This window comes from Bicyclus anynana, chromosome 27, assembly GCF_947172395.1.
Source record: "Bicyclus anynana chromosome 27, ilBicAnyn1.1, whole genome shotgun sequence".
NCBI classification, from domain to species: Eukaryota; Metazoa; Arthropoda; class Insecta; order Lepidoptera; family Nymphalidae; genus Bicyclus; species Bicyclus anynana.
In genome coordinates this window covers 6653066-6678391 of record NC_069109.1, presented here as the reverse complement: position 1 = coordinate 6678391, position 25326 = coordinate 6653066, and the positions used below count along the sequence as shown (strand labels likewise).

At 37.2% G+C, this 25326-nt stretch overlaps 1 protein-coding gene across 1 annotated transcript in view; it reads right to left on the bottom strand.

Annotated features, from left to right (window-relative positions):
• The window catches only part of LOC112046177 (cytotoxic granule associated RNA binding protein TIA1), a 131826-nt gene that overhangs the window by 52538 nt on the left and 53962 nt on the right, over positions 1 to 25326 (bottom strand). The window contains exon 2 of the mRNA XM_052890236.1: positions 23029 to 23564. Within this exon, the coding sequence (XP_052746196.1) occupies positions 23029 to 23230 (202 nt within the window). The 5' untranslated portion in view covers positions 23231 to 23564. The remainder of the gene's footprint in view (positions 1 to 23028; positions 23565 to 25326) is intronic.

Below are 25326 nucleotides of genomic sequence, written 5' to 3'. Positions count from 1 at the left end.
TTTTTGAGCAAGAGTAGTGAAAAATCTTTAACAATCTATTTAATAGACAACGTCGCAAGCATTCGCTAGTAAAAAAAACGTAATATCCAAAACCCAGTATAGCTTATGGATAGGGTTACCAGGCGTCCGGATAAGGTCGGACACAGTTAGGCTTTGCGATTACGTGTCCGGCCAAAATGAACAGTGTCCGGCTTTTATTAGGCATTTTACATTTCGAAAACCAGTATAATGTAGATAAATATTTTGAAAATAAAATTTTTACTGATGATTTTTATTTCACTGATTAATATATACGTAGATTGATTTGGTATTCGATTTATTCTATAGTTCATAAGAATTTAACAAGTTTTATGCTAATAATAAAAAATACTTTATTTTATGTCCTACTTTCCTACTAATATTATAAATGCGAAAGTTTGTATGGATGTTTGGATGTATGTTTGGATGTTTGTTACTCTTTACTACTGAAGTACCTGTAGGCGGACGTGTGCTGGCTAAAATTTGGAATTGAAATGGATTTTACTCAGGATTAACACATCCCGAAAAAATTCATGGTTTCCCGAGATTTGCGAAAACTGATGATTTTAATGATATGAATGTTTGTTACTCTTTCACGCCTCGACTACTTAACTAAATTCGCTGAAATTTGGTATTGAGATATAATTTAGGATGGTTTAACACATAGGCTACATTTATCTTGGAAAATTCATGGTTCCCGAGGGATTTGTGAAAAACTAAAATCCACGCGGACGAAGTCGCGGGCGTCCGCTAGTTTTATTATAAACTACCAATCCACTGCTATGTCTCTCAAAAAGTTCAAAGTGTTTATTAAACGCAAGCTTTAAGGAAAGTCTTATTATAGTGTTAATGAGTATATAGTCATGATAAAAAAGCTTTGTGTAGAACTGCAAAACTATGTACGTACTTAATTCTAGATAAGCTTAAGTGGTGGTAAAAAAATAAACCTTGGCTGAGATTGTTGTGGGCTCTACTCGGACCAAGGCGCGTTTGGAACACTCGTAGTTTTAATTTTAAGTTTTAGACTATAATTACCACCATTAAATTAAATCATGACACAACTTGACGTTTGAAGGAATGATATTTGAATGAATGATGAATGAATGATATTTTATTCATGAAAATGTAGGTTTATCATGATGGTACATATTATAGAATTGAGCCTTTATACATTTTACCATAACTGGTGATTGAATTATCTTAAATAATTAAATACATTTGAACGAAAAAATAAAACTAAATTATTACAATGTCACAATTACAAAATAATAAGTTACAAAATGTCCATGTCCATAAAATAATCTTGAATGTTATAATAACTTTTTTTTAATAATAAATTATAAATTTTACATTTAAATATTGACCAGGGCTTCTCTTTTAGACTGTTAGGAAGTTTATTATATATTTTCATTGCCATACAAAAAGAACTCTTGGCATATATTGTCAATCTTGTGGGGGGTCTAATCAATTTATTTTTGCGGCATGTTCTCAGATTTGTTTCAAAAGTGCTTGTAAACTAAGCCTATTTGAAATACGTGAATTTTGTATTTAAATTTTTTGTCGTACTTATTTATACTGATACACAAAATCCTCAACAATGTAGGATGTCCGGCCCTTTAACACAAATGTCCGGCCAACCTGGCTAGTCTGTCCGGCTATTAGGTTTACCGACATGGCTACCCTACCTATAGCAAGATGCTTGGCAAATTACAACTAAGCTAAGTCACCCAGAAAGATTCCCAACTAATTCCTACTGCCCTTTGATCCCGGCGGGAGGGTTTCAATTATTTCATCCCCTTTCCATCCCCGTGCCGTCCCCGTTACATCCCCGGCGTTAAGAATCCCGGCATTTTTGTATTACATGTAACCCTCGGAGTTATAAGAAGGCTTATACTGAAGATATCTTGGAGTAATAGGAAAGGTAAACAAATTACTTTTATAAAACTTATTTAGGTACAAGTTACGAGGCCCTTGACTACAATCTCACCTGATGGTAAGTGATGATGCAGTCTAAGATGGAAGCTAACTTGTTAGCGGTAGGATGAAAATCCACACCCTCGGCCTCACTATTTGACGGCCTCCGTGATGCAGTGGTATGCGCGGTGGATTTACAAGACGGAGGTCCTGGGTTCGATCCCCCGCTGGGCCGATTGAGGTTTTCTTAATTGGTCAAGGTCTGGCTGATGAGAGGCTTCGGCCGTGGCTAGTTACCACCCTACCGACAAAGACGTACCGCCAAGCGATTTAGCGTTCCGGTACGATGTCTAAGCTCAGCAATGAATATGGGTTGATAATGATGATGGTGAACCAGTAGTTGGATCAACGAGACATTTAACGCCGTTTTAACGGAGAAATAAGAGAGAAAAGTGAAAAAAAGATATTCGGAGAGTGTTCGGCACGGGTCGGCCTGCTCAAAGGGATCTGGGAAGGCTTTTTATAAATTCTCAAATGAGGAATTTCCTTTGCAAATTGCAAAGAGAGGAGATGTCCTCTGTTTTCCCGCTTTAAAAAGCGATTTTCTTTTGAGTGCGTGCATTTTATTCTCTTTGTACGTTTGTTTGTAAAACGGATTCACTATTTATTTATTACTAGCGGACGCCCGCGGCTTCGTCCGCGTGGAGTTTAGTTTTTCACAAATCCCGCGGGAATCATGGATTTTTCCGGGATGAAAAGTAGCCTATGTGTTAATCCAGGCTATGATATATCTCAATGCCAAATTTCAGCTAATTCGGTTCAGTAGTCGAGGCGTGAAAGAGTAACAAACATTCATATCATCGAAATCGTCAGTTTTCGCAAATCTCGGGACACCATGGATTTTTTCGGGATAAAAAGTAGCCTATGTGTTAATCCAGGCTATGATATATCTCAATGCCAAATTTCAGCTAATTCGGTTCAGTAGTCGAGGCGTGAAAGAGTAATAAACATTCATATCATCGAAAGCATCAGTTTTTACAAATCTCGGGAAATCATGGATTTTTCTCTACCGGCTAAACAGTTGTTTATGAATAGGTATAAACAATTTACAGAACTAGAGTATATAACGAAATTACAAGAAAAAAAACGTAATTGGAATTCGAATTTGCATACCAATTCCGTTCTTAGTAAGATAACTCAGAGTCTGTTAAAACTAGAAAGATGACGGATATATATATCAATTACATAGTTTTATATAATGATAAAAAGAAAATTTTAAATTTAAAAAAAAATTTGGGCTCCTTCCCAATATGCAAATAGAGGTTGACTTTTTATCATCTTTCCCATGTATATGGTATCGTTATTGGTATTATTGTGCATTACATAAGAGGTTAAAGTGCTAACTTAATATACGGAACCCTACACTGCGCGTGGCCGGACACGCACTTGGCCGATTTTTAGACTCTGTGTCAATGTAGTCGGATTATAGATAACTAATGTAAACAAAAGCCGTCATAGCCCAGTGGATATGACCTCTGCCTCTAATTCCGGAGGGTGTGGGTTCGAATCCGGTCCGGGGCATGCACCTCCAACTTTTCAGTTGAGTGCATTTAAAAAAAAATTAAATATCACGTGTCTCAAACGGTGAAGGAAAACATCGGAGGAAACCTGCACACCAGAGAATTTTCTTAATTCTCTGCGTGTGTGAAGTCTGCCAATCCGCATTGGGCCAGTGATGGACTATTGGCCTAACCCCTCTCATTCTAAGAGGAGACTTGAGCTCAGCAGTGAGCCGAATATGGGTTGATATATGAATGTAAACAACAAGGCATCAACAACAATGGTATCTAACGGTGCACAAATATGTCGGTCACGGTGCGGTGTCTAGATAAATATAGATCCACGAGTGAACCCTACTTATTCTACTTGACACACAGTCACCCACAGCATTCATCCCCTCCATTCACCGCCATTCATCCCTCGCAGCGAACTACCCTTTCATTAAGACTTCTTTTGGGCGAACATCTTTTATTCGTTCCACTTGAAAAAATATGACTTGTGTAAAGTATGAGCTAGTGGTGCCTACTAAAGCCATATTATATAATCATACACATCATTATATACTTGGTAATGCATAAGTTTAAGCAATGGGTCACAGATTAATCAATAATGGGCAGATGGAGCGTACGGAACGCGACGGTGTCGTACCCGTCACAAATACAAAATTCAAATTTTAATAAAAAAAATTCAACCGACTTCCAACTCGAAAATTAACCTAAACTAAAAAGCAAGAAATAACTTCTTACCTATGTGCTACCTTCTGATCAGTTTGAAGGCGGTGCCAAGCCAGTGATGTTTTAATTCAAGCCGTTCAAATTACAAAATTTCTGTGGTTCTTTAAGAAACGGCTTTAATTAAAACATGACACTAGATCGGCAATCAAAGAATTTTCAAAATCGGTTGATAAATGACGGAATTATCGCTGAACATACATAAAAAAAAAACATACAGCCGAACGTAGAACCTCCTCCTTTTTGGAAGTCGGTTAAAAACGAATACATTCTCGAGTCAGTACGACTCGAACCGTCGCATCAGTAACTTTCAATATTATTCACGAAAAATGACGTCTTATGTTTTTAAATATTTTGAAAACTGTTCAAAAAAACTAAAGAAATAAGATGGAGTATTTTTTATTGGAAATTATAGATTATTATATTAATTTACGTAATTGTTGTTAGTGTTATATTTTGAAGTACAAATTATGAAAAAGTTGAGAGACGAGTGTCGTTTGTTTTTTTATGGGTTTCATCGGCTTCAGTACGTTGCTTGTAAAGACTTACTCTGGTTACTCTGTGCAATGTGTTAAAAAAATTTACTTTGTCGAGGTTACTACACAATAGGGTATACTTTAATTTAAAGAATATTAACGTTTGACAAAAATATTTGTTAAAAATCAGTTAAAAAATTGTTAGTGACGTCACAAACTGGACGACAGCGTCTTTGATGTTTGGGAAATTTGAAAAATACGTGATATTTAAGTTAAGTTTTATAAGAAATCCTTAATTTTTATTAATTGAAATTGATATATTTCAGACTCTTATTCCATGTACTAGACGAAATTACTATTGTTTATATATATAATCCGTTATCTTGATTTATAATAAATTATATATTTTTTTGTAATACAGGTGACTTATATGCAAGTGTTTTTAGATATGTTTGATGAAAATCGGTTGAGCCGTTTAAAAGTTGTGGGGGTGAAAGTGAGGAAGAACAACCGAATGTCTGCAAATATACTCGAGTGGGGTCTCAAATGAAAGCGCACTGCAAGAGAATATTGATGACTTGATCCAGAGTGTGATTAATAATTTCATGACCTTCATGATGAATTTTATGTTATTTAAAAATAAAACTTTAATTTTTAAAATTTTTTTCGACAATACGCTATCAGCTATTATGGTCTATATTTTATCTGTGTCATGACGTCACGTAAGCCATAAACACAACTGTATATTATATTAAACAACTATATAATATCTAATAGACAGGGGGTATACTACGTCAGTTACTTTGCAATTCATTTGCGAGATTTCATCAAAACAAACAAACATATCAACTTAAATAAATAAAAGGTTGTATATAGAACCGTGGCCGAGGAAGAAGACATTTAAAAATACATAAAATCAAACGAGCGCATTCGAAAAGCCTACCCCTAAAATGGGCAATTACCACGGACTTACATTGGCTAGATGCCGTTCGTTTATTTTCAGTTGTCGTAATTGTTCACCGACATTTAATTGTGTTTTTTTGCCATTGAATTTCTTACTCACAGACTCGATGTGTGTTTTTTTAATCTCCCAGGAACCATGGATTTTTCCGGAATAAAAGTATGTGTAGGTACAAGGTATTGTCTATCACCATTCCGGCCTAAATGGTTTAGTAGTTGCTGTTTATATGAGTTACAAATACACACAATCTAATATATAAAATTCTCGTGTCGCGGTGTTCGACATTGAACTCCTCCGAAACGGCTCGACCGATTTTGATGAAATTTTTTGTGCATATTTAGTAGGTCTGAGAATCGGCCAACATCTATTTTTCAAACCCCTAAATGTTAAGGGTAGTCCACCCCTAATTTTTTTTTTTATTTTTTAGGCAAAATTTTTTGTTTTTATTTTTTTATGACACAACATACAAAAATACATACAACCCTAAATTTTCACCCCTCTACGATCAACCCTTATATTTTATTTGTTAATTAAAAACTATACATACAAATGATTTGTAACTAAAACGTAGTCAATTTGAGCTTTATTGTTATTGTATAAAGTTCATATTAATAATAATTAGAAAACTTATTTTAGGGTAGGGGTAGGGTACCTGGGCTGTGCTAAGGTCATTGCAGAGATGCCGAATTGATTACAGGTATATCCAAGCGTTGAAGTGCTTGTACGAAAACGCCACTATGTCAGTCCGTATTCAGGATCAGACTACGAGGCCAATCCAGTTGCAGCGAGGAGTGCGTCAGGGAGATGTGATCTCTCCGAAGCTATTTACCGCCGCACTGGAAGACGTCTTTAAGCTTCTGGACTGGGGCGGACTTGGCATCAACATCAATGGCGAGTACATCACTCAACTGCGGTTCGCGGATGATGTAGTCATCATGGCACAGACTCTGGATGACCTTAGTACCATGCTCAATGACCTCAGCAGCGTTTCTCAACAGGTGGGCCTGAAAATGAACATGGGCAAAACAAAAATAATGTGTAATGCTCATGTATCGCTCCACCCAGTTATAGTTGAGAACACTGCACTCGAAATTGTAGACGAATACATATACCTAGGACATATGATCCAGTTAGGTAGGTCCAATTTCGAGAAAGAGGTGAACCGTCGAATCCAACTCGGCTGGGCTGCATTCGGGAAACTTCGCGACATCTTTTCGTCCGAAATTCCTCAGTGCCTGAAGACAAAAGTCTTCGAACAGTGCGTGTTGCCAGTGATGACCTATGGTTCCGAGACTTGGTCGCTAACTATGGGCCTCATAAGAAGGCTCAGAGTCACACAGCGGGCGATGGAACGAGCTATGTTAGGAGTATCTCTGCGTGATCGAATCAGAAATGAGGAGATCCGCAGAAGAACCAAAGTCACCGACATAGCTCAACGAGTTGCGAAGCTGAAGTGGCAATGGGCGGGGCACATAGTGCGAAGAGCCGATGGACGTTGGGGTCCCAAAGTGCTGGAATGGCGACCCCGCACTAGTAAGCGCAGTGTTGGCCGACCCCCCACCAGGTGGACTGACGACATCAAGCGAGTCGCAGGGATTCGCTGGATGCAGGTGGCTCAGTATCGTGATGTTTGGAAGTCCCTACAAAAGGCCTATGTCCTGCAGTGGACGTCCATCGGCTGATATGATGATGATGAGGGGTAGGGTAGGGGTAGGGTAGGGGTAGGGTAGGGGTAGGGTAAGGGTAGGGGTAGGGTAGGGGTAGGGTAGGGGTAGGGTAGGGGTAGGGTAGGGGTAGGGTAGGGGTAGGGTAGGGTAGGGTAGGGGTAGGGTAGCGGTAGTTGAAAGTTTACATCGAGTTTCACGCGGACGAAGTCGCGGGCATCCGCTAGTTATATTATAAAAACTAACGCCTTTTAGTATTATTCTAATTATTAAATTATATTCTAGTCTCCACTGTCAAAATATACGTCATAAATGCACGATTTAATTTATATAAAGTTTATTTATTTAATTATATATTGATAATAAGTATATAAATAAATGAACGAATAAGTTTTTTTTTGGAATAAAAGATGTTAAAATCAAAACTTCTACTGCTCTACTAAGAACTAAACAAGTTTGACACTAATACGAGTAAATAGAAAAAAAATAAACTAAACCATGAACAAATTAGTTTATTAATTAGGCGCTTGATACTAATCTTTCGCGCACTTCAGAATGAAATTATTAAAGAATAAGATTAATTTAATGGTCTTAGTATAATAATATACTGCAACTGTGGTTGTGTAGGGAGTAATCTCTGGATTTAATGAAAAATTTTGAAAATTTTTTTACCACTAGAAAGCCACGTTGTTTATGAGTGTCAAAGGCTATATTTTACCCCGTATTCTCACGGGAACGGGAACTACGCAGGTGTAACCGCGGATTGTCGGCTAGTCATAAAAGTAAGCAAGATCATAATCTAATTCTTTATAACGCAGAATAAAAAACTACAATGGAGTGCGGTATCTAACTAATACAAGTCCGTGACAGACCTTGTTCAATGGCGTCTGAGCGATAGTATTCCGTCGATTTCCGCAATTTTCCGCTATCGGGGGACCTCTATTTACTGAGATAGCGCGGAAAAATACAGTCCAGCCCTCTCTACGGGAATAATGATCCTACAGGGCAAGTGGAAGATTGTATCTATATCTATATAGTATTATAAAGAGGAAAACTTTAAAAACTACTGGACCGATTTTAAAAATCCTTTCACCATTCGAAAGCTACATTATCCACAAGTAACATAGGTTACATTTTATTTTGAAAAAAAATAGGGTTCCGTAAGATATTTGGGTTTTTCGGACACAAGGTGTAAAAAATCAACCAGAAAAGTAGGCGTCAGCTAGTTCCCTATATTCCCAGAGTTGTTACTTTATAACATCGGCATTTATTAACCAATTTTCAAATTTCTTCTTTTATTTGAAAGAGTATACTTCCAGATTGGTCCCATTTAATTTTCATGGAAATCGGTTTAGTAGTTTTGTGTTAAAATCAAAATAACTGAAATGCGGTTCCATTTTTATATTAAAAAGTTTATTAAATGTATTTCTACTAGTACAGGAAATCTAGATAATGATCAATACAGCGTTTATCGTTTTCATCCTATGCCCACCAATGCGCAGTCGGGCAGGGTGGTGGATTTTAGCTCCATATCCACTATAAAGAGAGAGGCCTGTAGTTTGCTTTTATTATTTTTTTTTATTCTTTACAAGTTAGCCCTTGACTACAATCTCACCTGATGGTAAGTGATGATGCAATCTAAGATGGAAGCGGGATAACTTGTTAGGAAGAGGATGAAAATCCACACACTCCTTTCAGTTCCCACACGACATCGTACCGGAACGCAAAATCGCTTGGCGGTATGTCTTTGCCAGTATGGTAACTAGCTTTCTGGACCAATTAAGAAACCGTGGCCCAACCGTGGATCGAACCCAGGACCTGCGTCTTGTAAAGCCACTGCGCATACCACTACGCCACGGAGGCCGTCAAAAAAAGGCTGAAAATGATGAAACTTCACTAGATAGATAGTCAAATTCAACTTCAACACTCCCTTCCCTTCAAAGTCGGGTAAGGTCATCGTCCTAATAAGATTTATCCGTATCGTATTTATCCGGGACCATACACCTAAAATGTAAATAAAACACATACAAAATGCGACACTAAGACCCTTGCAATAAGGTTTAAATTTCAATACAAACACCCCTTTGGCAGGGTTGCTTTAGGAAAATCGACTTTACACCTCTGAATACAAAGTTTACATTCGAATGGGCGTTAAACATTAAATGTTTTCAAAGGAAATTGAGTCTTCCAAGTAAATGCCTAAAGTTGAATTTTGCATGTAATTATATTTTTTGCACCCCAGCAATTTCGGCTAAGCCCGTATAGAGGGTGATTTGAATTTTTTATTTTATTGTTAAGACTTTTTTTTTATTTTGCATTACATTTACTTGGTAACTGTTTTTATGGTGTACTCGGTGTTTGAAGAACTTGGTATTTGAGGAAGTAAGGTAAGCCCACCAAATCTCAATTTAACAGTATGGTGGGTCTAAGCCATATCCCCTTATATGAAGGACTAGCGGACGCCCGCGACTTCGTCCGTGTGGAATTTAGTGTTTTACAAATCCCTTGGGAACCATGGATTTTTCCGGGATAAAAAGTAGCCTATGTGTTAATCTAAGCTACCATATCATGGGGGTGGATTTCAAACAGCCAGTCCGCCATATTGGATTTGTAATGACGTTTCTTAGCTATTCATGTATTGTCATCAGAACTCAGAGCGTGTGCAAAATTTCATCGTAATCGAAGACCGGGAAGTGGATCCAATTAAGATTTCAACATTTTCTTACATATATAGTTACAAGTGAAGCTAATCTAAAGCGTGTAAAAATCCTCCGATTTTGAGACATTCTTCATTGGTGCTCCGCTCGTTCCTTGATAAATGGGCTATCTAACACTCAAATAATTTATCAAATCGGACCAGTAGTTTCTGAGATTAGCGGTTCAAGCAAACAAACTCTTCAGCTTTATAATATTAGTATAGATAGGAGTAAGTTAGCCTCTTTCTATTTAAACAGTCCATTACATTGCCAGGCCTTCTTAGAAACTTAGCCCCATCATGCTGCACGAATGCAGTGGTGGTGGTGTAATACCATCAAAGTTGATAGATTTTGAGAGATTGAAGTCAGAATTTAGGAACTGAAAATACTTTTGTCGAAAGCGGGACATTTAAAAACTTTTATTGTCAAAAGTTTTGAATTTTATTTATTTGAGTTCAAATTACGTTTACGTAACAATAGATAGAAGAAGAATTTTATTTTTATTTTATTTATTTATTAACAACAGATAGTAAAAACATCCATTGAAAATGTATTTTAGTAAAAATATGATATTATAAATCAGATTTACCCTATCGTTTAATAGTTGTGTCTTAGTTGTCTTCTTAATAAAAACAAATAAATAAAAAAACAGAAATAAAAACAAAAGTTTTATTCAATAGAAAATATAGCGTTTCAAACAATAGTTTAAGAAGTGAGTGTGCCCATGCTTTCTTAGTCGAGTTATTCCCGAAAAGCGGGACTGGCCATGTCCCGCGGGATATTTAATTTTGATTAAAAAATCGGGACGTCCCGCAAAAATCTGGACGACTGGCATCGCTGAATACTTTTTAATAAGTAGGCTAGTTGATATTTTTTAGATTCTTAAATTGTTCTACTAGATTGATAATATTTATCATATTTTTCGAGACATGATACATAAAAAATTTATTTTTTTAATACGAGCAAAAACGCTATCAGCTATGTTTTAACTGTGTAATGACATCACTTGAACCCGTAATCACTAACAGCCAGTTTTTTTATGTAAAGTTAAGTAACAGTAAAAGTAGTAAGTAGTAAGGAAGACTTTATTTTTCCGTGATTAATACCGTCACTTTTGATTTATGACGTGACTCTGACTGTTACTTACGATGAAGAAACTGGCCATAAATCGTATATTAACAAGACTGAGAGAAGCAACCAATTGGACAGTTTGACGTTTATTCCTCTAGTGACATTAAGTAACATCGTGACGTCACAAAACGACGAAAGCGTTTTTGAAGAAAGGAAAAAAAATATTATTTTTAAATTAAGTCTTAAATCCTTAACTTATATTAAATCGATAAATAATTTGTTCGTAAGCCTGAATACTATGACTCCACTAGTGTTACGAGGGCCTACGAGTTCCATCTAACAAACTATAAATATACTAAACTATCTATATGTTATTATAAACATTGTCTGTTATTTGCTGATAATAATTCTTCAATGTCATGATTACAGTTTTTCGTTTATAAGATACTGATTTGACTAAACCTAAAGATTCTATCTTTAGCTTTATTATTTAAACTCAGATTAAAGTAAACTATTTACATTTTATAATTAATTTAAATATTATAATGATATTAATTTCATGATGTTAGACTAAGCCGTAAAACTGTTTAATTAAAAAGTAGTTGTAAGATACAGAAACCATTTTGAATTGTAAAACTGTTTGAGTCATAGTCGGTAATTATTTCGTCGTCTGGTAGTCAGTCGAGCGCGATCTTTGTTGGTGATAATACACTTTGTTGGAAGTATACGAAGATTTTCATTGCTGAATACACATTCCTGACGTCACGCTGCCCGTCTCAGTAATACTAGGAATCTATACTAATACTAATACTACTAATATTATTAAGAAGAAAGATTTGATTGTTTGAATTGAATAGGCTCTGTGACTATAGGTACAATATAATGTAATTGGCTCAGAAACTACTGAACCGATTTGAAAAATTCCTTTACTGTTAGGAAGCTACACTATTCCCGAGTGCTGTAGGCTATATTTTATCCCTGTATTCCTACGGGAACGGGAACCACGCGGGTGCAACCGTGCGGCGTCTGTTAGTACGTACGAAGTACGTTAGCCAACGTCCCACGATTTTACTTGCGTAGTTTCCGTTAAATATATACTCACAAATAACGTGGTTTTCTATTGGTAAAAGAATTTTTAAAATTAGCAGGGTGTATCGGATAATCAATCATCTGTACTGCACAAATCTAGCAATTTTCGGTGATTTTTTAAATTTTATTAGTTTTGTACGTATAGTGCATACCCGAGTTACAAGCCTTGTGCACGCCATTGATAAACACATAACCCGAACGTACGTATGACGAGCTCGAGTGGCGCGTGTCTGTGTCGGCCATTTTCCCTCGTCTCCGTGTAGGATCGATAACCAGGACACCCTGTATATGTAAATTATTATACTATCCCGTCTCTCGGTTCGTTAACCGATGCTTTTACGCTACCCGCTCCGCGGGACAAGTCATGGGCGGTAGCGGGTAATTGCTTTGGCTTTTTTATCACTTACTTGGAAAAGGGTACAAATAAATGGTTCCACCACTAGACTGGACGTTGACAATATCCATACTAATATTACAAATGCGATTGTAAGTCTGTCTGTCTGTCTGCTACGTTTTCAAGGCTAAACCATTGAACCGATTTGCATGAAATATGGTATGGAGATAAGAACCGTGATAGCCCAGTGGATATGAGCTCTGCCTCCGATTCCGGAGGGTGTGGGTTCGAATCCGGTCCGCGGCATGCACCTCCAACTTTTCAGTTGTGTGCATTTTAAAAAATTAAATATCATATCACGTGTCTCAAACGGTGAAGGTAAACATCGTGAGGAAACCTGCATACCAGAGAATTTACTTAATCCTCTGCATGTGTGAAGTCTGCCGATCCGCATTGGGCGTGGTGGACTATTGGCCTAACCCATCCCATTCTGAGAGGAGACTCGAGCTCACCAGTGAGCCGAATATGGGTTGATATATTATGATATAAATATATAAATTTAACCTTGGAGTAGAACATAAGATACTTTTCGACATCGACAAAAGCAATAACTTTAAGTAATCTAAATTAAACTATTTAAAATTGAAGTTGTTTAAACTTGAAAATTGTTTTGCCCATTAGTGTCAGTGTGTGCATTTATTATTTCATTTGTAAGTAAATTGGATTTATTGAATACTGCTGACACCGCGTTTCACCCGCGTGGTTCCCGTTTTCGTATGAATACGGGGATAATATATAGCCTATAATCTTCCTCGATAAATGGGCTATCTAATTCTGAAAGAATTTTTCAAATCGGACTAGTAGTTCCTGAGATTAGCGCGTTCAAGCAAGCAAACAAACAAACTATTCGGTTGCATAATATTAGTATTTCTACAGTTGAAATACATTATATTTTTCTACAAAATGTGTGCTTTCAATTGGTGTATAATTGTATATATATCTTAATGTATTGTCTTCAAAGTTGATTAATTTTTCATGCGGTCGCGAGCGCAAGCCAAACTGAATGACGCCATAATGCTAGCCACAAACGGTCAATTATTCTCACGTTTCTGAAAAGCAAACGGCAGTACCCACGCGGCATACTATACAAGTCATGTACGCAGTGACCAACACACGATCAAATAATCGTGGGTGCTCCAGAAACGTGAGAATAATTGACCGTTTGAGGCTAGCATTAAGTAGCTTACCCTCCCATAAGAAACACTTCAAAAACAATACTGTGGTAGGGTGTTTTCGCCGCCCGCTGTCGCTTGTGACGTAAACCACTAACCAATAACATTTGCGAGCCCCGGCTTATGCAGACTCGGCTTTATGTAGGGTTGCCACAGTTTAACCACCCGACACAAAATAGGGGTGTTACTAGATTGTGTGCAATAGGGTAGTTGACTCATATCAAATTTAATATAAACAATATTAATCGTAATTTAGCATAGTATATGGATTAAGGGTCCGAAATATATCAATCAATTAATAAATCAACATATCAATTAATAAAAGTTAAGGATTTCTTATAAAATTTAATTTAGGAATCATGTTTTTTAAAAAATTCCCAACGTCAAAAACGCTGTCGTCCATTTTGTGACGTCACAATGTTACATTATGTACTAAATTTCAAACTAATTGATATCTAATATCTTTGTCAAACGCATCGTTTGTAAGGAACTTGTAATTTATAGTGACGTCATGAAACAGGTGAATGAGACTGTCATGGCTGATAGGCGTTTTGGTTACTAAAAACTAAAATTTTCATGTAATCACGTCTCAAAAAAATATGAAAAAAACGTGAGCCGTCACGGGACGCCTGACAGATATGAAACATCGACATTATTTTGTAAAAGTTAAACAACACTGTATACACTACGGAATATACTGTATAGGTATCCGAGCTCAGTGTAGCGAGAGAGATGGCTTAACGCCGGATCGAGTGGGAGAGAATCGCACAGGCTCATGGCGACGCGTCGCCACACCGTACACACTACTGCATAAAGACTGTATATATATATACTATCATATAGCGTGGCGACGCGTCGCCACACCAGAAATCGGTTTCACATCAAAAATTTCAATCTAGTAAAACTATAATAAACTATTGATATATTTATAGGCCATGAAAAAAGTATCAATTAGCCATTTACGTCTGAGTATTTCTTTGTGCTTAAAGTCACACAGCGGGCGATGGAACGAGCTATGCTCGGAGTGAGATCTCTGCGTGATCGAATCAGAAATGTGGAGATCCGCAGAAGAACCAAAGTCTCACATAGCTCAGCGAGTGTAAAGCTGAAGGGGCATATAGTTCGGTGGATATTGGGGTCCCAAGTGCTGACCCCGCACTTTTGTTTTCTTACTTTCATTGATATAAAATCATTGACCCCTTATAGTAAAAAAAAAATATTCAAATCGGTCCAGGCGTCTTCGCCTAACATACATACAAAAAAAAAACATACAGACGAATTGAGAACCTCCTCCTTTTTTTGAAGTCGGTTAAAAAACGCATAATCATGTAGAAAATTTCACTTGAAAACTGGCCTTGCTTTGACAGTTTTAGAATTTTTGGTAAAATAAATTATACCTGAAGTCCAATATTCAATAAAACCCCAAATTCAGAGCAAATTCAACCTTAAGCATTGAGTTTAAAGTTGAATTTGCAAATGCGACTACCTGAATTGAGTGCCAAGAAGTTGTGTTTGCACTCATGGGAACTTTTTTGGTCGCTGATTGTGCATCCACTTTTTAATAGAAGATCGATGGATAGAATAAAATCTCTCTCTCTCTCTCTATAGTCGTTCCTTCATTACTGAAGATCGTGGTCCTGGTAAGATACCAGCCTCCTTCCATCGGCTTCTGTTGGTGGTGGTGGTGGTGGTGGTGGTATAGAATAAAATAGGGAAACGTAACTAAACAAATCATGCCTAAGTGGAATGGTGGCAAGAATACTGACTGCACTTCCGCGCTGGACAGCCAGGCTGATCCTTTGCGCTAAATGAGCCAGCCCTTCTGTCACCAGTTGAGGCAACTTTTTTAAAATAATATTTGCCATATCTTTTTATAATATAACCAATATTCCAACTAGTCGACAAAGACTGTGCTAGGAGTGGGTACGACAATAGACCAACGGGCGGGGATCGAACCACCACCCCTTAGAGTTGATGAGTTCGACCGCAATTACCGTTGAGCTATTTAGGCTTAAAACTAGCCGTGTATTCGGTGTTTTTTTAGCACTGCGACTCCATGGCCCAAGGGTCTCCACGGCAAAAATAAAAAATATCATAAAGTTGAGATAACTCACAGTAAGAGAGGCATACCTGTACCACTTACCGGTTTCATAGCAAAATAAATCATTTGGACACTATTTACAATGATCTTACGCAAGAAAATGCCTACTTCTATTAAAAAAAAAACGTTTGTAAAGTCGGTTTACTGATGATAGTGAACGTGACAACGTCATAAGAAAATACTGATGGAGTGGTTGCATTTATCAAAAGATAATGTTCGTTTTTCGAAAGAATCATAGACCAGAGTATACTTTATTTCTTGTAATAAAAGTTGGCAACCCTAGAGCAAGGGAACGACGTATGACGTCATCTTTTTTCGAGTGTGCAGCCGGCTCCATCGAATTATAAGACGTTGTCACGTCAAAAACCTGTGCCAACCCTAATATCCCACGCAGATTACTTACGATACTTTAATAAGGTAACTTACAGAATTTGGTAATCTCAAAATCACAACGTCGAAACAGCAGGCTTATTCACTATATTTGACGTATTTAGCGTTCCGGTACGATGTCGTGTAGAAACCGAAAGGGGTGTAGATTTTCATTCTGCTCCTAACAAGTTAGCCCGCTTCCATCTTAGATTACATCATCACTTACCATCAGGTGAGATTGTAGTCAAGTTCTTGTAAAAATATGCTAGTTGACATTAACGAAATCGTGATTCTATGTAACAAATGTCATCCGGTGCTTACTGGTGGACATCACAGTGTGTACATGTAAATAACATTTAACATTCGACGCGTATGTTTTTTATGTTTGTTACCGCATAACTTCTGATCCAATTTTGAAAAATCTTTTTTTTGTTTGAAAGAGTATGCCAGGTTGGTTCTGTTTAATTTTCATGAAAATCGGTTCAGTAATTTTGTGTTTTTGTGGAAACGGCTTTAATTCATACACCACTGGCTTGGCACCGCCTTCAAAGTGATCAGAAGGTAGCACATATGATGTTATTCTTCGCTTATTAGATTTTATTAATAGACTTTATTTAGCTTCAATATACTTACATGTTATATTGGACTTAAATACGGTATTAGAAATATTAGAAATAGTCCCTCATCTGTTATTTATTAGTGATTAAACTAATATTACAAATGTGAAAGTTTGTGTGTATGTCAGTATGTTTGATTCTCTTTAGCGCTGCGGCTACTGAAGCGATTTGGCTTGATCAGAATGGAGATAGATTTTACTCTGGATTAACACATAGGCTACTTTTCATCCCAGAAAAATCCATGGTTCCCGCAGGATTTGTGAAAAATGAATGTGCCTATTAAGTAACCCGAACCTGGCAGCTGGTCTTCTAAAGCCATACAGTCTAACCACTAGGCTATAGAGGCCTTCTAAAGCTACTCCATAAAGCTATAAACAGTCAACAAAATAAAGGAACGTGGTAACAATCTCCGTGTTTGTGGAGCGAATGACGTCACATTAAATTATGGTTATGAGCAAATATAACATTTATAGAGAGGCGGCACGGAGTGTAGGGTGACCATGGCGCTGCGTCTTACGGGACTGTCCTTAAACGGATGAGTTTTTTTTTAATTCTCTGCAAGTTAGCCCTTGACTACAATCTCACCTGATGGTTAGTGATGATGCAATCAAGAAGCGGGCTAACTTGTTAGGAGTAGGAAAATCCACACACCTTTTGTTTTCTAGATCGTAAGAACGCTAAATTACTTAGCGGTACGTCGGTAACTAGCCACATAAGAATATATTTGATGGTCTAGACTAGAGTTTCCCAAATATTTTAGTCTCGTAGACCCCTTGCCATGTTTTTCCGTGTTGGGTAGACCCCCTACTTATTTGATATTGATTTTCTATATCCTACAACTTACACAATTTTATAAACAAACATAATATTTTTTTACTTCATAGTTACTTTTAAAATAATGTATATGTTTTAATATTATATAATATGATGTAAAAATAGGTACTATTAGTATATGTGTTATGATCCACCTTCGTGGAAACCATTTTTGTTTAATGGAGCCCCAAATTTTCGCTGACATAGACCCCTTGCAGTTTGTCATAGACCCCTATAGGCCACTTTGGGAATCACTGGTCTAGACAGTCATGTGCGTATTATTCAAGTATATTTATTATCATTACACAACATATAAATAAAATTAAAGTATGTGTCAGTAATTTAAAAATACCTGAGTTTTTCTCAAGTATTCATAGAAAGAAATTAACTCGCAAACAAGCTTTCTTTTATTTGTTGTTTGTTTGTACGGGTAATTTTCTGGAATAGCTGAACCGATTTTACTGAGATTTTCACTGCAAGATAGAGGAGGTTACTGCGCAAGACTATTATTATCCCAGAAAAATTCAGTTTCCGCGAGATTTGTAAATAACTAAATTTCACGCGTATGACGTCTTGTAGTATTATTTATTTTTAGACCGCAAACCCCGACGCAAAAAGAGGGGTGTTGTAAGTTTGACGTGTTTGTCTGTCTGTGTCACCATAGATTCCAAACGGGCGACAGATTAGTTTTTTATTGTATTAAAGGTAATTTATGCGCAACTGTTTTTGACATGTTTGACGAAAATCGGATGAGCCGTTTAAATGTTGTGGGTGAAAGTGGGGAAGAATAACCGAATGTGTGCAAATATACTCAAATGACAGCGAACTGAAAGAGAATATTGATGACTTGATCGAGAGTGTAATTAACAATTTCATGACATTCGAGGGTATTTCAAAATTTTCAATTACAAGTTAATATATAAATATTACAAAGTGAAGTGTTTCTTCAGCTTTATATTATTAGTAATAAAAATAATAATAAAGTCCTTTATTCAGCTAAAAAAAGAACAAATTAAAAAACAAGAAGAAATTACAAACTAATACTAACAGAGCTTACAAGCTACTTAAAGATACCTACTTAAATTACAAAGTTTCTCTGTCTGTACTTAGTATAACAATTGAATAAAGAAATTCAGCTGAATGGCGCGCTGCCTCAGCTCGATACTACAGTTGAGAGCTGTAGTGCTGATTTTCATTTTTTTTTTTTTTTTTTTTTTTTTTTTTTTTTTTTTTATTCTTTACAAGTTAGCCCTTGACTACAACCTCACCTGATGGTAAGTGATGATGCAGTCTAAGATGGAAGCGGGCTAACTTGTTAGGAGGAGGATGAAAATCCACACCCCTTTCGGTTTCTACACGGCATCGTATCGGGATGCTAAATCGCTTGGCGGTACGTCTTTGCCGGTAGAGTGGTAACTAGCCACGGCCGAAGCCTCCCACCAGCCAGACCTGGACAAATTAAGAAAATCTCAATCTGCCCAGCCGGGGATCGAACCCAGGACCTCCGTTTTGTAAACCCACCGCGCATACCACTGCGCCACGGAGGTCGTCAAAAATGACCCCAGGTAAAGATTGAAGCCCTCACATAATTAAACTTCGGACTATTTTAAGTTTTCCGACGAGGATGGGCACCCTACTCCGCCACGCCCGTCCGCCATTTTTAATTTTAACCACCTAGTTGGGCGAGTCTGAAATTAATTGCGTAATTTCATACATGGATAAATATAATAAAATTTGCGGTTTCTACGCACGGACGCACCGGGGGGTGACGGGGGGACAATTAGAAATCATGATTTGTTACACTTTGGATACTTCTATCTGATGGATAAAAAGCCTGCGGTGGTTAGACCGGCCCCCCTTCGGACGAATGAGATAGGATTGGGAATACTCCGCCGCCATTGAATGACATTTGCTATCTTCAGGTCACGTGATCATGATCTGTCATTCCCATAAATTTTTCTAGTTTTCGAAGCGTTAGCGATCGTAGATAGAGAATCGACGTGCCACTTGGTTAGGGGGCGGCGGGCGGTGAGGAGAAATAGACAAAATGTCGTCCAATGGCGGCGGAGTATTCCCAATGCTATCTCTTTCGTCCGAATGCAACGAAACAACGGTATTTCCGATTGCGTCGCTTTTGGTTGACATTTGTCTATTTCACTTCACAACGTTTGGTTTCATGTAAGGACTATTGTACTAGTTTAGGGTTTCAATTGCAACTCGATTTCTCCACGTGTTTTTGAGATATAGGTTTTTGTCAGACATACAGACAACAAAGTGATGCAAACATTTTGAAAAACCCCGAATGTCATGAAATTATCAATTATACTCTCGATCAAGTCATCAATATTCTCTTCCAGTGCGCTTTCATTTGAGACCCCACTCGAGTATATTTGCAGACATTCGGTTGTTCTTCCCCACTTTCACCCCCACAACTTTTAAACGGCTCAACCGATTTTCATCATCATTTTCATGTCTAATAACAATCGTCCATAAGTAACCTGTAAATACAAAAAAAAAACTAAATTGAAATCGCTTCATCCGTTTTGGAGTTATGGTACCACAAACAGACTGACAGACACGTCAAACTTATAATACACCTCTTTTTGCGAGGGTTAAAAAAACCTATATCAATCGGATTGAGATCCTCCTTTATTTGAAGTCGGTCAATAAATAAAAACAGCGTGCCCCCATAATACAATTATTACGCAAAAGATGATTCATTTTTGGGGCAAATTGAGAAATTAACCCGAATAACGGCCGTAAAGCGCGCCGTTACCGTTATATCATATTAATTAACGGCCGCTAACCAGCGCTGCATTAAAATTAATATCTTTTAATTTTGTTTATTTGATATCTGCATGTGTTCACATCACGAGTGTAGTGTTTCACCCGCTTGTTCACTCAGACTAAACTCGGCTCTGCTTGGCGTTCGCCTTTTATACCTTTGTACTGTGCGTAGTGTGGGGTATTCAACTATCTGACAGATGTCAACATAGCTACGTATTTTGTCTTTGGTATGTACTGCATCCATAGACTCTTTGTTTACTCATTAGTCTATGATTGCATTCTACAACGAGTATGTATATATCGGGGAGTTTACTAAATACTAATTCTGATAACGGAGAAGCTGCAGTCTAAGAGCAGGTTAAATAAATATAATAAAATCGTTTATTTCACTTTCAAAATTTACATAATTTAGTGGTAGTTTGGAACCTTCTTTTAGGAGTAGTAAAACTACTTCTGTATTAGAAGGCTCCGCTCAACCAGCACGTCAGATTGAGACAAGCTAGTTGAGTTGATAGCTATAAGTGGTCCATTTCGAAAATCTGACGATTTGAGCGTAGCGTAATGGAATGGCAGGGTTTCAAAGTTACAAAATAAAACCATTATAATTCTGTTATCGAGCTACGTTTGCGGTAATATTTTTATTCATTTTGAATGAAATAATCTTCCGAATAATCGCTCATATTTTCTGATGATTTCAGTAAGCCAGATAAAAATTGTCTTTAAAGTCTGTAGTTTTTTTCCCCACAGCTGAAAGCGAAAAAGTATTTATTCCATTTATTAAACTATTTATTGTGACGGCCTCCGTAGCGCAGTGGTATGCGCGGTGGATTTACAAGACGGAGGTCCTGGGTTCGATCTTCGGGCCGGTTGAGGTTATCTTAATTGGCTGGTGGGAGGCTTCGGCTGTGGATGGTTACCACCATAGCGTCAAAAACGTACTGCCATTCGATTTAGTGTTCCGGTACGATGTCGTGTATAAACCGAAATAGGTGTGGATTTTCATCTTCCTCCTAACAAGTCAGCCCGCTTCTATCTTAGGTTGCATCATCACTTACCATCAGGTGAGATTGTAGTCAAAGGCTAACTTGTAAATAATAATAATAAAATAAAAACGTGTGGCACTCGGTAAAGCTATTGCATAGCATTTTTTATCAACTTATGCAATTATAAATATTCATTTGTTTTATTTATGCAGTATTTCTTTCTATAGGAAAAAATCTGTACTAATATTATAAAGCTGAAGAGTTTGTTTGTTAGAACGCGCTAATCTCAGGAACTACTGCTCCAAGTTGAAAAATTCTTTCAGTGTTAGATAGCCCATTTATCGAGGAAGGTATCGGCTATTTGTTATCCCCGTATTCTGACGGGATAGGGAGCAACGCGGGTAAAACCGCGTGGCGTCAGCTTCTAAGAAATAAAAGAATAAAAAAATGTCTGTACATTGAGCTGGAATCGAACTCAGATTTAATAAGTTTTGCCCCTTAGCTTCAAACCACTTATCCAGTTAAGTCGATATGACAACTTCCAAAGCTAACTTAATGCACGGCTTGGGTGTTAGGTTTTTTCGTTACGGAATTTCTTGATTCAGTCGCCACGCTCAAAGCTCGCGATTAAAACTATGCAATAGCTCAAAAACTTGCCTTCCTGAGATTAAATATCATGACAGACATACACATAGTAATTAAAGGAGTTCCATTTTTGGGACCCTAAAAACCACTAAAAACATGAATACGTCACTAAATTACGTCGGAGCGCAGTAGTAACGAACTCCGCAGAGCAAGTCATTAGTGCGGGAACAAGTTTGCAAGCTCTAATAATTTCATCGATACTATTTATAACCAACCACCCACCCCTATCTGCGCGCTAGGGTGCTAGAAACTTTAGACTACGATACTTCGTTTACGTTCGTTTTATATTTATTTCTCTAAATATATCTAACACTAGCGGACGCTCGCGACTTCGTCTGCTTTCACAAACCCCGCGGGAACTGTCACGGACTTTTTTTAAAAATTTTAAAGGAGAACAATTCTATCAGACATGATTTTTGCGAAACTTTAACCGTTTACGCAGCGCACGCAGCGTAAGCTCTTAATAGAGAAATATCCCCCGATTTTGAAACATTCTACATTGGTGCTACGCTCATATTAGTCTTAGCGTGATAATGTATAGTCTTAGCGTGATAATGTATAGTCTTAGCGTGATAGCCTATAACCTTTCTCGATAAATGGGCTATCTAACACTGAAAGAGTTTTTAAAATCGGATCTGTAGTTCTTGAGATTAGCGCGTTCAATCAAACAAACAAACTCTTCAGCTTTATAATATTAGTATAGATAAGAGAAAATCGTGATTCTGACTCTCATAATCATCATCATCATCATCAGCCGATGGAGTCACTTCCAAACATCAGGTTCTTGAGCCGGCTGCATCCAGCGAATCCCTGTCCAACGGGGTGATCGAACCTCCACCTATCCGTGATGAGTCCGATCGCTCTAACCGTTGAGCTATTGAGGTTTAATTCAGAGGCTATATTCTAAGCCGCAAACAAAGTGTTTTGTTTAAAAAAAAAATTGGGGCAAATCGAGAATATCACTTACCGAGTTTGTTGTTGTTCCCGTGCGGATGCTGGTGGTGATGTTGTTGCGGAGGTTGTTGTGGAATCTGCGGCATCAGCGCTGGGTGGGGCAACTGCAGTAACTTGGGCTCCAGCTTCGTAGCCGCAGCCACTGGTATGGGTCCAGCGTTGGTCATTGTCGTCATAGTAGCCGCTGGCATCATTAGAGTGGACATCGTTAACATTTTGGACCGCCAACTATCACGACCAACGCTTATACCGTCGTCATTATAAATTTTTGGGGACACTCGAGAAACTTTTTGGGGACAATCCAGAAATTTCTTGGGGCAAATTGAGATTGAGACACTTATTTTATTTTTATTCGTTTTTTGTATGTTTTGTAAATAGTTTTATTTGGTTTGGTATTTTTTTAATCACATAATATTTTTCGTATTCACTAAAATCACTGGTTTCGCTTCACTATTTTATTTATTTTTAATATATTTAAAATATATAATATATGTTTTTGTTTTAATAATCTAAGTTTCTATTTCATTCAATCTAAACTATAAACGGCGTCTGTGAAAAAAATTGTACTGTTTTTCTTTATAAAGGTGGTTGTACACTGAAAGTGCTATGCGATTCGTGAGATGATGCGATAAATTAAGTACAATTGTAATTATCGTGAGTTTAATAAATTATTTATCGTGAGTTCTATAAATTTATATTAAAACACGGCTAAAACTAACGTGATACGTCGGAGTACGGCCTACTAGTTTGGTTTGTGCCGCGTTGCAAGAACCAGCTCATGACTAAGGGCCCTATATGTGTTCGAAACTAGTCGGTCATACTCCAACGTTTTATCATGTGAGTTTTAGCTGCCCAATTTCAGGCACCTTCTTTAATACTTTGAGCACACGGAATATTGTTTTTTTTTTAATATAAAGCCCTAGTTCTTTGCCAATAATATTGTGTATGCAGCATGTGACGTGCACTCCGTAGATATTAAAATTCAAAATTAAATTCTGCCTACCCTATGGACACATTAAAGTATATAAGTAATATTGATATCATGTAGTACATAGAATAAAGTTCCGAAATATATCGATATTAAATAATAAAACTTAAAGATTTCATGAAAATCATGTATTTTTTCAAATTTTTCCTAACGTCAAAAAAAGCGCTGTCGTCCATTTTGTAACATCACAATGTTACTGTATGTACTAAACGTCAAACTAATTATTAATTTTTTTTTTGTCAAACGTTCCGTTTTTAAAGGATTAGTTAACATTAACAATGAAATAGTTGAAATATCTGACAGGCATTCAATTGAGAAGAACAATTGTAGACCATTAAAAAAAATTGTCACCTAGCCTATTGCTACCCCAGTTAAAAACTTTGTGCACAGCATGCAGCTGACCTAAGATCACTAACGACATAATATAGCAACATTCATCGCATCGCATCACCAGTGTACAACCAGCTTTAGCTCGTAAAAATAATAAGAGATTGTAATTAATTCTTTTTTTTTAGTTTCCATTCCTCGATTGTGGCCTTTTCATGTTTTTTCGGGATCAAGTGGGGTCGAATAAAAAAAAATTATACAATAACAAAAAGCAGAAAAAAGAATGTAAAAGAGAAATAACAGCCAATTTGCTTTAGCCGCGGGCGAATGAGTTTTTAATTAGGAAAATAATTATTTTTCTCTCTTTTAACTCTGATATCGTTTCGTACAATTTTCATTTTTTTCACAAGCGGTTTTGGCGCCGTTTTCTTTGGAATTAAAACATGTAACAGGCACATGTTCCTTTTTTTTTAATCGACTTCATAAAAATTGAAGAGGTTCTCAATTCAACGCGTATGTTTTTTTTAAAACGAAGTTCCTCGCGCGTTAGGCGCAAGACGGATAAAAATTAAGACTAAAAGTTGTAACGACACTTTTTGACGGCCTCCGTGGCGCAGTGGTGTGCGCGGTGGATTTACAAAACGGAGGTCCTGGATTCGATCCTCGGCTGGGCCGATTAATATTTTTTTAATCGGTCCAGGTCTGGCTGGTGGTAGGCTTCGGCTGTAGTTCGTTACCACCCTACCGACAAAGACGTACCGCCAAGCGATTTAGCGATTTAGCGTCGTGTAGAAACCGAAAAGGGGTGTGGATTTTCATCCTCCTACTAACAAGTTAGCCCGCTTCCATCTTAGATTGCATCATCACTTACCATCAGGTGAGATTGTAGTCTAGGGCTAACTTGTAAATAATATAAAAAAAAATAGTTGCGCGCACGTTTGTCTGTCTGCCTGTCTCTCTCGTAGAAAGCAAGCCAGTTATTTTCGTTTCGTCTTT